Below are 11,552 nucleotides of genomic sequence, written 5' to 3'. Positions count from 1 at the left end.
CTGTAATACAGCGGAGATCTCTAAAACAACAGGGAGGTAAAGCATCCCCACTTGAGTAACGCTAGCGTATAGATTGCGTCACGAAACATCAACTGCTTAAGGTCGAGCTTTTGAGCTAACAATTAATACGATCGAATCTTGTTTTCTATCAACTTGCTCTTCTCTGATTGAGTAAAACTCATCACGCTGCTACACCGATTTATCCCGCTTCTTTAGCGACGTCACCCTTGTTTTGATAGATCTCCCTTTAAATCCCCGCGATCTGCCACCAAATCCGCCACGGTCGCGACCTAGTTTAGTAGCTACTACAACTGCATTGTTGATCTTCGTTAGACTCATCATCAGCGTCGCTACTATTCATCATGGCCCACGCAGGCCTCGTCCAGACCAGTTTGATCTGGGTCGCTTATGCCGTCGCTGTAGGCCTCTGCCTGATTGCAGCCATCATCACCACATTCACATGGCAAACTCCTCGTGAACGATCCGCCGTCGTCAGTATCGTCGCTATTATCAGCTTGACTTCCCTACTCGCTACGGTCCTACTACTACCCGTCGATATCGCCCTCGTTTCTGCCACTGCCTCTGCAACACTTGGTGCCAAGAAAGATTGGGCCACTCCCGAACGTATCGATAGTATCCTCTACACACTCAAGGTCGTCTACTACAGCTTGTACAGCTTCGATGCGATTCTCTGTCTGATCGTTATTCCTTTTGCCTACTTCTGGCACGAGGAGTATGACGAGATTGAGGTAGAGGAGGAGGGTCGAACACTAGGCAGCCGCTTCCTGGCCGCAGCCAAGTACACCCTCTTCTTCGTTGCATTCGTTGTGGTTCTGTTTCTGCTGGGCTTCTTTGTTCCTGCCGCTGGCGACAGCTCTCAGTCCCACTGGGATCTCGACTACTTCAAGAAGCTCGTTGCTCAGAACCATGGTGAAAAGGCTTTGACTTTTGCCCTGGGCCTCTTGCTCACCATGGGTACTTTGCTCTACGTTGTCTACACCGGTGCCGGTCTCGCTCTTCTCCCGGTCTCCTTCATCAAGGCTGCACCTTCAATCTCGGCTCCTCAACTTCACCAGTCAACCACTTCTCAGCTGGAACAAAACCGTGAACGTCAGCGACAGATCGAGATGCGCAACGCCGGTCGACAAGAGGAAATGTCCCGAAAGGATCAACGCGAGTTGGATGCTTTGGTCAGAGAGGAACAGACACTGGTCCGACGTGAAAGACTCGCAGCTGAAGCTCAGGGTGAAGGCCACAGCAAGGTCTATCGGGCTTGGCTCAAGGTGTGCGCCGTCTTTCGACCTGTCAAGCTTATCGGTGGAATTCTTCTGCTGCTCCTTTCTGTTCTTATCTGGGTGTCTATGCTCATTACTGGCATTGACAAGGCTAAGAACTCGGTCTGTAAGCAAAAGTGCGGTTACATCCTGGGCCAGATTCACGTCTTCCAACCCATGAACTTTATCTTTGTCAAGGCTGCCAAGGCTTTCCCTGTCGACTATATCCTCATGGCTCTGCTTGTGCTCTTCTTCTTCAGCAGCTCTATCTCGGGTATCGCGACTGTGGGCATCCGATTCCTTTGGGTTCGCATCTTCCAGATTCGCAAGGGTAGAACAGCGCCTCAAGCTCTTTTGATTGCCACTGTCATGCTGGGATTGATCATCTTGGCTATGAACTACGGCATTGCCATGCTGGTGGCACCCCAATATTCTACCTATGGAACTCAGACATTCTGCACCAACGAGCCTGCCCACCCTGGCGAGCAACCCGACTGCAGAGGCCACTCGGACATGATTCACGCTTGTTCCGAGGCACTCAAGTACAAGCACGCCAAGGATGTTTGTACCCCATCAGTGATGTCAACGTTCCTCAACCGCATCACCATCACATGGCCATTCTTTGGTCTGGTTGACTTTTGGGCTCAGTTTGCCTTCCTTGGTGTGTTCCTCGTTGTCTTCATTACAGCCCTTTTCCGCACACCCAAGCTCGACCTTTCTCAAATTGATGAGGAAGCCGAGGCAGATGAGGAAGAAAGCCTTCTCGCGTCTACTGGTAGACGCTTTGGTGCTACATGGCAGGACGTCAGAGGAAAGGTTAGCTCAGGAAATGACTCTACGAATAACGGTAACGGATCGCAATCCGCTGCTTGATTGGTTTCACGTATAAAATAGTTCAAGTTTTTCAGATTGATGGAGGTATTGTTTAAGCGCAACAACATTGATGTTTTGGAGTTTGTTAATTGGCATGTTTGGGTATCTGTCTTTACGCACATGTTTTGAGAAAGAATAGCTATGAACCCTGGAATCGAATTCGTTAAGCTCCGAGTGCCACCTTTCTCTTTTCCTTCTTCTCCGTCTTTTTATCTTTTGTGAATTGCACCGCTTTGTGACTTGTCTCGTCAAACCCAGCTTGTGGTCCACGATGCATCTCGTACCAGCACCGCGTGCAGTAAACGTCATCATCGCACCCAGGACATCGTAGTGTCGCATCCTCAAGACAAACAGTACACCAGCTTTCTACATCGTCGTCGGCGTAGTTTGTACGTGTAGTTAGACGATTTACTGGTTTTCCTGAGGGTTTGGATGTTGGGACAGAGGGTAAGGCGAAGGATGATTCGGCATCTGGAGATGGGGCGCGCAAAGCGGCGAGACGGGCGGTTATGTCGTCTATATCTGCGCTGCCTGCACGAGCCGAGGAAGGAATCTCGTTGAGGTCAGAGGGAACTTCTGGCAGTGCGATATTTGTCTCTGTATCGTTGGGTCCAGAGTCAGACGTCGGCTCTGGAGATTTCGTCTTTGCGAGAGCAGCGTCTACTTCCACCTCATCGCGAAAGCGAGCGATGACTTGATCGACGTCCTTGTTCATGGCCTCTCCGTCAGAATCATCCGAGTCATCTTGTTTTTCGTCTGTGTCTTTCGGTATTGCGTCTGCAAGTTGCTCTAGTAGGGCTTTGACCTGTGCATCGTCTGGTTCTGCGCTGAAACCTTCTTCTGGCTTAACATCGCCTAGAAGTTCCTCCAGTGTTTGGTCATCTGTCTGAAACATTGATTCATCTTCTTCATCTTTAGGCAGTTCCTTTTGGGTCGTAGTTTCAGGTTGAGATTTGGGCTTTGATGACTTTTGGGTTGGTGGAGATGGTTCATCGCTGCGTTCTCGCAAGGACTTGAGACGAGCGGCGAGTGTATCTTCACGAGTAGGAGTCTTTTTCCTCTCGATAAGATCAACTTTTATTCTGGAACCATGTTAGTTTGTGAGTGATATGAGGTTGGGGATGAGTTTACTCTGTTGATACGGGTTTGTCGGATCCTGCGCTTTTGCCTCGTAGGGCATTTAGGCGATCGAGGAGGGACTTGTCGAGATCGTTGGGCATTGTGAGATGACGTTAGAGATGTTGTCGGTGGAGTTTAGATTGATTGCTTGATGTTGAGAGATGAATGGGATGAGATGTATTGGTGAAGAGGTTGAGGCTCTGACGTGTAGCGGGGGCGGGGCATGGTCTTTCATCGTCTTGGCTCTGGGGAGAATGATGGTGATGCCAAGTATTGGACTTGAAAAGAAGAGTCTTGGTGTGAATACATCAATTATAGAGATTCAGACTTTGAATCGTTTTTTATGCAATCTTGTGTCTTTAGTTCATGATGGCTTCATTATCTGATTTGGTGCAGGGTCCTTGCGACGGAAGCTGAATAAAGTTACTCGTCAATCTATGTGGTAATAATGACTTGATCAACAATGTCCCTTGATCCTGATCTCTTGGCACTGAATCCTTCCAAACTTTGACCAGTATAGACTGTGATGTAGTGAGCGAGCAGGATTTAATCCTGCGACGCGCGTCTACATGCTGACTGCTGAACATACGCAAGCCATACCAACCTGAGGCCTAAGAGACAAAATGAGTAGATCAGCTTATGATATTTAAACCGTGCTCTTAGGCTATTTATTTTGGCATCCTAACGCTTAGGGGCTAACTTTAGGTTCTGTTGCCCACTAACCGATGCTTTGACCCCTGAACGTCCGTGGAATTCGATAGTGGATCAGTGCCTGGACCGGTACCTATTTTAGTGCATCACCCCTTATCTAGTCGCTATCGTCGTCAATCACAGCACTAAAGAAGCAATTAAAGGAATGAAGTCTGACCGGGCATGACGAATCTTTCATAAACGTATTTACTATACAATTGTTTATTCCCACCGTCGCCATGTCCTTCTATATTCATTTCTCGTCATGTTTTCCTTTCAATCCCCCGGTGCGAGATCTGTAAAGATCACAGCACTTATACTCTTCGTCTGGCTTCTCATAGCCATCTTCTACAACTATAGCGATGTTTCCTTTTCTACTCCAACGCCTTTGCGAAATATATATACAGGCACTTCTGGAAACTCGAATCTAAAAAGTATAGAGTCTATTAGACTTGGCGCACAGTACTTTGTAGATTATCCGTTGAAGGACGAGCCGAAAGAGATATTCGGAGAATTGGGTCAGAGAACGCAACTATTACGAATGTGGATTGAGGAATTGGCGGGCCATGAAACGAACGAGAAGCAAGAGACAGCAGAGATTGTTGGGCATTTGGTCCAATCTCTATTCCCATGGCTTAACTCGATAAATGGTGTTTCGCCGCCTCTGGCTAACATCTACGACCGACTTGATGTCCCATACAAAACAATGAGCGCAAAAGGCTATACTGCCCCAGCTGGAATTGTCATTCCCACTGGCGACAAGACCCTCCGATTCGCATGTCATCTCATCGCATCTCTGACAGAAGCCCACAACACATCCCTTCCTATCCAGGTCGTATACGCCGGAGACGATGATTTGTCCGCCCAAGGGAGAAAGAAGATCCAACAAGCAGCTAACGGTGTAGAGATTGAGATGCTGGACGTCCTCACTGTTTTCAACGATACATCTCTCAAACTTGCAGAGGGAGGCTGGGCGATAAAACCGTTCGCTGCATTAGCAAGCTCCTACGAAAAAGTCATTCTTCTGGACGCAGATGCAGTATTCTTCCAAGACCCGCAACGACTTCTCCAACAAGACCGATTCAACGAGACTGGGGTGTTACTCTTCCATGATCGACTCCTTTGGAAGAATGGGTTTCCTGATCGACAAGATTGGTGGCATGATCAGATCAAACATCCCAGCCCCGAAATAGACAAATCACTTGTATGGACGGAACGCTATTCTGAAGAGGGAGATTCGGGTCTTGTGGTAGTTGACAAGTCCAGGCTTGATGTCCTGCTTGGATTGATACATATCGGATGGCAGAACTCGGATAGAGTGAGGAACGAAGTTACGTATAAGATTACGTATGGTGATAAAGAGAGTTGGTGGATTGGGTTCGAGGCTACAGGATCGAAATACTCTTTTTCGCCACACTATGGTGGTATCGTGGGTTGGTTGAAAGACGCACCAGACGACAAGAAAGAAGAAGTTCGCGTGTGTAGCTTCGTTATAGCGCATGTGGACCAAGACGAGAAATTGCTTTGGTATAATGGCGGTTTACTCAAGAACAAAGCCGTCAATCAAACGGAATTTGAAGTCCCGACGCATTGGATGATTGATCAGACTTGGCACAAGGGTGGAAGCAAGAAGGATATGAGTTGTATGGCTGGAAAGACAGCCAGTGAGTTATCAGCCGAAGAGAAGGATATTTTGAGGAGGGCGATTGATGTTGCTAAGGATGTTGATGAGAAGTTGGATCTCATACCATCTACATAGACTAGAAGGAATAGTACAACATTATGATTAGCAATTGAATGATTCAGTATTATGTCATATTTATGAAAGCAAATGGTTATTCTTTATTGTATTCTGGGTATTGTTATCTGTAGCCTGGCATCAGGGTACTTGAAAAGTAGTCTGCCCGGAGCATAAGAGACTAAACTACTAGACCACTTTATGCTAATTAGACTATACTTCTTAGGTTATTTATTTTTATCGTCTAAAGCTTAACTGTCAATTCTTCTGCTACCGATTGTCTGGGCTGCAGAATAGGTCGGATTTTGAACGAATTTCCCGACTCCGGAACGGTTCAAGAAAGTCGGGTCCGGAGTGGGTCCCCATCGTCGGACAATTCACTAAGACCGAAGACCGTCATCCGGAAAACAATACGACAAACCTCCGAAAATGAGCCCATAACAATAGGAATAAAAGAACATATAAGAAAGAAGAGTTTACTGGATTAACAGATTATACTCAAACACTCAATTCCTCATTTTCACAGACATGGCTCTTCGTTTATCACTATCCCGGCCTGTGCCTCTAATCGCAACTATTACAGCCAGCGCAATTGGAGTAGGCGTCCTTTCAAGAATGATGTTCAGCACAGCAGTCGCAGAGTCGAATTCTCCCCAAAAGATTTTCGGTGGCGGATTTGCTTCGGTCAAGTTGCCGCTGCATAGTTCTGAGTATGAGTCTCATGACACAAAACGATTGCGGTTCAAGCTACCACAAGAAACTGCCATCACTGGACTTCCACTAGCGTGTATGTTGCCCTTAAAAGATGGTATTATTTGGATGCTGATTCAGTTTTGTAGCGGCTTTGTTGACGCTCACTTGGCCCAAGGGGTCGTATTTACCCACACCTCGACCTTATAGTCCCATCTCACCATCAGGTAAGGTCTATCTACACCATAAAATAACACGGCTAATATCCACAGATGAACCAGGATATATGGATCTTCTCGTCAAGAAATACCCCAACGGCAAAGGCAGCAACTATCTCCACTCCCTCCAACCAGGTGATACCCTCTCCTTCACATCCCTCCCATCAAAACCAGCATGGAAGACCAACAACGTTCCTCACATAACCCTCATAGCAGGTGGATGCGGTATCACACCTCTTTTTCAACTCGCCCAGGGCATTCTTCGCGACCCCGAGGAAAAGACACGTATGACGCTCATCTTTGGGGCAAAGTCAGATGAGGATGTTCTACTCAAGAAAGAACTTGATGGATTTGCAAAAGAGTTTCCTGAGAGGTTTGAAGTCAAGTATACTGTCAGTAATCCTGCACAGGGGTCGGAGTTGAGGAAGGGGAGGGTTGATAAGACGTTGTTGGAGGAGGTGCTGGTGTCAAAGGTCGGGAGGGATACAAAGGTTTTTGTGTGTGGACCTAAGGAGATGGAGGATGTGCTTGTTGGAGGAAGGGGGAAGGGAGTTTTGGGAGAGATTGGATTTGAGAAGAGTCAGATTCACAAGTTTTAAGACTGTCAAAGGCAGAGTTGGAGGGGAGTCCTGTTTTATAGATATGACCTGCATCTAGAGTACTGTAATACTACACCCATGAACTAAGCTTTAGACTACAAGGAGATATGATCCGAGTACCAACAGGAGCGATATAGCAATAGCAATAATTATCTTCTTTTGTTATTTACACCCTAATTACCAGTAGCGATACTATGTCTAACACCCAAACTTCCATTAGTCAAAAGCGATCTCGCATCCTTCCTCACAACCTCTTCATCCGCCTTCTCCAAAGCAGATCCATAACCACCACCACCAGGCGTAAGAATAATCACCCGATCACCCACTCCGAAATGCGACGTCTTTCTCGGTCCTAGGGAAACCTGTCTTGTAGCACCCGTAACAGGGTCTTTTCGAACCCAGATATTCTGTCCTCTCTGTCCCTCACCTCCTCCTTCAAGTCCATACGGCGCCGTAACTCTTCGATCGGTAAGAACAGAAACTTGAAGAGGCATGCGGAATTCCATCTCGCGAACACAACCATCTCCTCCGCGCCACTTGCCATCACCGCCGCTTCCCTTACGAATGGAGAATTCGTGGAGAATAACGGGGTATCGCTTCTCGAGAATTTCGGGGTCTGTGATGCGTGTGTTTGTCATGTGAGTGTGTACTGCACTGGCACCATGCCATCCTAATCCTGCACCTGCGCCTCCGCAGATAGTCTCGTAGTAACCGAAGCCTTTTGTTACTTCGCCTGTAACAGGGTCTGTGCCGCCGCAGCCGAAACTGAGGTTGTTCATTGTTCCTTGGGAAGCGGCTGCTGCGTTAAACGCACGAAGGACGAGATCGGCTACCTTTTGGGATGTTTCGGTTGTACAGCCTACGGTTGCTGCTGTTGGGGAGGGTGAGAGGATGGTGTTGTCGGGGCAGATGACTTTGATGGGTTTGAGACAGCCTTGGTTTAGGGGGATGTCGGTGCTGATCATTGATCGGAGACAGTACTGGAATTTGTTAGCTATTGTTTTGTAGTGCAGTTGGGTTACATACCATGATGACAGAGTATGAGCAGGTAGGAGGCGCATTCAGGTTACCAGAGTGCTCAGGACCAGTACCAGTAAAGTCAAACACTGCTTCACCAGTCTCTTTGTCAATAGTGACCTTGAGCTTGAATGGAATACCGTCGTCATTATACTCGGTTGCCTCAAGAACACCATCATACTTGGCAGCAATCTGTTTCAGTAGATCCCTCACAGACTGCGCAGCGTTATCTTGGATAGCATGCATATACAACTGGACAACAGGCCAGGTAAACTCCTTAATCAGAGATCGAATCAGCTCGATACCCTTCTGGTTGGAAGCCACAGCAGCTTTGAGATCGGCAATGTTCTCTGTAAGAGTACGTGTGCCACTGCAACCAGGGAATGAAGCAGGGTCTTCGTAGAGGTGCTTAATAAGACCGGCCTCGTCAAAGATGCCTTGATCGATCATCTTGAAGGACTCGATAGCTGCACCTTCTTGCCAGAGTTCCGTCGAGTTGGGAGGCATAGAACCAGGGACGATTCCGCCAATATCGGCGTGATGACCACGGTTGGCAACGAAAAAGATGATTTCCTTGGGATTCTCTTCATCGTCGAAAACGGGTGTGATGGTGGTGATGTCGGGGAGATGGGTACCGCCTGCTTGAGGGTGGTTGCTGATGATAACATCACCTGGCTTGAGCTCACCGGCTTTGTATCGCTTTGCTTGGTATGCGATGGCAGTGCTCATGGAGCCAAGATGGCTGGGAACGTGTGGTGCATTGGCCACAAGGCCTCCGTCGGCAGAGAAAATGGCGCATGAGTAGTCCAGTCTCTCTTTGATGTTGACAGAGATGGATGTCTTTTCCATGGTGTGACCCATCTGCTCAGCGACAGTCATGAAGCGATGTCCAAAGACACTAAGTGTAACAGGATCGACGGTTTCAGTTGCTACATTTTGCTTCTCTGCCTTGTCGACCTCGAGAATGACGTGCTCTGGAAGAATAACTCCCTTGCTTAGGTGGTCTACCACGATGGTCTGTGTCTTGTCGATGATCATGGCTGGACCTGTGATGTGTACACCAGGACTCATGGACTTGAGCTCGTAAACAGGAGTCTCTGTCCAACCGTGTGTCTCAAAGAAGATCTTTCGGGAAAAGATGGGCGTAGGAACGGGAGTCAGACCGTCGGATTTGTACTTCTTCAATTCCTCGAAAGGACTCGAGATGTTGAGAACGCGCGACTTGCCTACACTTCGAACACGGACGTCATCAATCAGGATATTGCGAGATTGGGAGAAGCCAAACTCTTGTGTATGTCTCGCTGTGAAAGCCACACCTGCTTCAGCGACGTTCTCTGATACAGAGATCATAAGAGAAGTGTCGCTTCCTTGGTAGCGCATGTTGAGGAAGTACTCATGCTGAGTAGACGCGGCATCGAAGCCTTGCGATTCAAGACCTTGAGAACCCTTGGAGGAGAGAGACTCCAGACGGGCCTTGATCTCGGGGACGACCTGTTCGGAAAAGGTAATAGCGGAGGGCTCTTGGTTCTCTACTACGACGTCGGCGAGGGCCATGCCGTAGGCAGAAAGAATACTGGAGTAACATGGGATAATGGCTCGCTTGATCCCGAGATCTCGAGCAATGAAAACAGCGTGTTGACCACCTGCACCACCAAAAGATCCAAGATTATGACTCGAAGCACCATATCCACGACCTTCGCTCAATGTTCGAATGGGTCGAGTCATGGTAGCGTTGGCAATAGAGAGAAATCCAAGGGCCAATGTCTCGGATGTAAAAGGTTCGCCACCATCCTTTTCCTTGTTGACTGTCTCTGTTAAAGCGGCGAACTTTTCTCTGACAATCTCCCGATCTAATCGTCGAGGGAAAAAGTCGGGGATGATTCGGCCAAGGAGAAAGTTGGCGTCTGTGACTGTCAAAGGACCTCCGCGACCGTAGCATGCAGGACCAGGGTTGGCGCCGGCGCTGCTTGGTCCGACTTTGAGAAGGCCATTCTCCCAGGCCAAAATGGAGCCACCGCCTGCAGCGACTGTGTTGATGTCAAGCTGGGGAGTCTGGATTGTGACTTCGGCAATGGTGCTCTCAAATATGTGTTCCAAAGCACCAGAGTATCGAGCGACATCTGTACTTGTACCGCCCATGTCAAAGCCTAAAACAGGTGTACCGTCGGCGTCATCGTAGCATGTCCTGGCCAAACCGACGACGCCTCCCGCAGGTCCACTGAGAACACCTCTTAGTCCAGTGAACTTGGACCAGCTTGTAAGACCACCGTCAGACTGGCAGATGAGAAGTTTATTAGCACTCTCGTCTTCCAATTGACCCTTAAAGTTCTTTCTGAAACCATCCAGGTATGCAAACGTCATTGGCGTGAGGTATGCATCTGCGACCGCGGATTGACTTCGAGGCACGTACTTGGCCATGGACTGGAGAACCGAAGAGGCAGAAACTTTGAAGCCCATTTCTTCAGCGAGCTTGGCAACTTGTAGCTCGTGGTCGGGGTATGTGTAGGAGTGCATGAGACCGATAGCAATGTTCTTAAAGCCTTGGGTTTTGAGGTTTTCGAGGTCGGCGCGCACAGCGGTAAGGTCTGGCTTCTTCATAATCCTCACAACTTCGCCTGTTTGACCAACGAAGAGAGCTGGATCTGAAGATACATCGATTGGACCATTTGAAGGTGCTTCGCTTGCACCTTCAATTGTAACACGCTCATCAACCTCAACGACAGTCTCGTAGAGTTGCTCGAGACGTCTGACAGACAAATCAAACAGGTCTGGTCTTGCCTGGTTTCCGATAAGGAGAACATCTCTGAATCCCTTTGTGGCGAGGAAAGCTACGCGATCACCCTTTCTTTCAAGGAGTGCATTTGTAGCGACTGTTGTTCCCATGCGGATAGACTCGATGGGGTCAAGGTCCAGTAGCGAACCCTTTGGTATTGTGGTTTCTAGCGCATTTTCTAGAATTTGTCGGATACACTCTGTAGGCGCGTCGTCGTATTCATCTGGACAGACGGACAGAATCTTGAAGACAATGTGCTCTTGTCGGCCGGGGACTTGAGCCCAGGCGTCTGTGAATGTGCCACCGCGGTCAATAGCGATGCGGATACCTTGAGATGACATTGTGGGAATAAAAGCTAAGGGGGTATCGGAGAAAGAGGAATGAGTTGAATGAATTGCATTTTGATGTTTGGCTTGAAGATGTCTGTATTATAGTAAAGAGTCTGGGGTAGTGTAAGTGAGTGGATTCAGTGCCTGCCACCAAACACGGGCAATTGGTTCCGAGATTGATTACTCATCGGCAATTTTGTGTCAAGCCGACTTATCACGACCGGCAACTTTG

At 48.2% G+C, this 11,552-nt stretch overlaps 5 protein-coding genes across 5 annotated transcripts; 3 read left to right on the top strand and 2 right to left on the bottom strand.

Annotated features, from left to right (window-relative positions):
* Positions 1-45: 45 nt before the first annotated feature.
* On the top strand, positions 46-2,323 carry EDB82DRAFT_511555 (uncharacterized protein). Its single transcript, XM_025737050.2, has one exon. The coding sequence runs from the start codon at positions 363-365 to the stop codon at positions 2,145-2,147; it is 1,785 nt and encodes a 594-aa protein (XP_025591949.1). The 5' UTR covers positions 46-362; the 3' UTR covers positions 2,148-2,323.
* Positions 2,311-3,670, bottom strand: EDB82DRAFT_578831 (uncharacterized protein; the record flags this gene model as incomplete). Its single annotated transcript, XM_025737049.2, has 2 exons — positions 3,279-3,670; positions 2,311-3,229 (listed from the first exon to the last, which is right to left on the bottom strand). The coding sequence occupies exons 1-2, from the start codon at positions 3,365-3,367 to the stop codon at positions 2,311-2,313; spliced, it is 1,008 nt and encodes a 335-aa protein (XP_025591948.1). The 5' UTR covers positions 3,368-3,670.
* A 174-nt stretch (positions 3,671-3,844) lies between these two features.
* EDB82DRAFT_511552 (mannosyltransferase putative-domain-containing protein) lies at positions 3,845-5,763 on the top strand. The gene has a single exon (XM_025737048.2). It carries the CDS (start codon positions 4,222-4,224, stop codon positions 5,713-5,715), a length of 1,494 nt encoding a protein of 497 aa, XP_025591947.1. The 5' UTR covers positions 3,845-4,221; the 3' UTR covers positions 5,716-5,763.
* Positions 5,764-6,174: 411 nt separating this feature from the next.
* Positions 6,175-7,298, top strand: EDB82DRAFT_289125 (uncharacterized protein). Its single transcript, XM_025737047.2, has 3 exons — positions 6,175-6,481; positions 6,534-6,611; positions 6,657-7,298. The coding sequence occupies exons 1-3, from the start codon at positions 6,223-6,225 to the stop codon at positions 7,199-7,201; spliced, it is 882 nt and encodes a 293-aa protein (XP_025591946.1). The 5' UTR covers positions 6,175-6,222; the 3' UTR covers positions 7,202-7,298.
* Positions 7,288-11,432, bottom strand: EDB82DRAFT_289118 (Hydantoinase B/oxoprolinase-domain-containing protein). Its single transcript, XM_025737046.2, has 2 exons — positions 8,228-11,432; positions 7,288-8,181 (listed from the first exon to the last, which is right to left on the bottom strand). The coding sequence occupies exons 1-2, from the start codon at positions 11,330-11,332 to the stop codon at positions 7,375-7,377; spliced, it is 3,912 nt and encodes a 1,303-aa protein (XP_025591945.1). The 5' UTR covers positions 11,333-11,432; the 3' UTR covers positions 7,288-7,374.
* Between the last annotated feature and the right edge of the window lie 120 nt (positions 11,433-11,552).

The sequence above is a fragment of the Fusarium venenatum genome, assembly GCF_020744135.1.
Source record: "Fusarium venenatum strain MPI-CAGE-CH-0201 chromosome Unknown EDB82scaffold_4, whole genome shotgun sequence".
NCBI lineage: Eukaryota > Fungi > Ascomycota > Sordariomycetes > Hypocreales > Nectriaceae > Fusarium > Fusarium venenatum.
The sequence above is the reverse complement of the archived record's forward strand: the minus strand, read 5'-3'. Positions and strand labels throughout refer to the sequence as shown.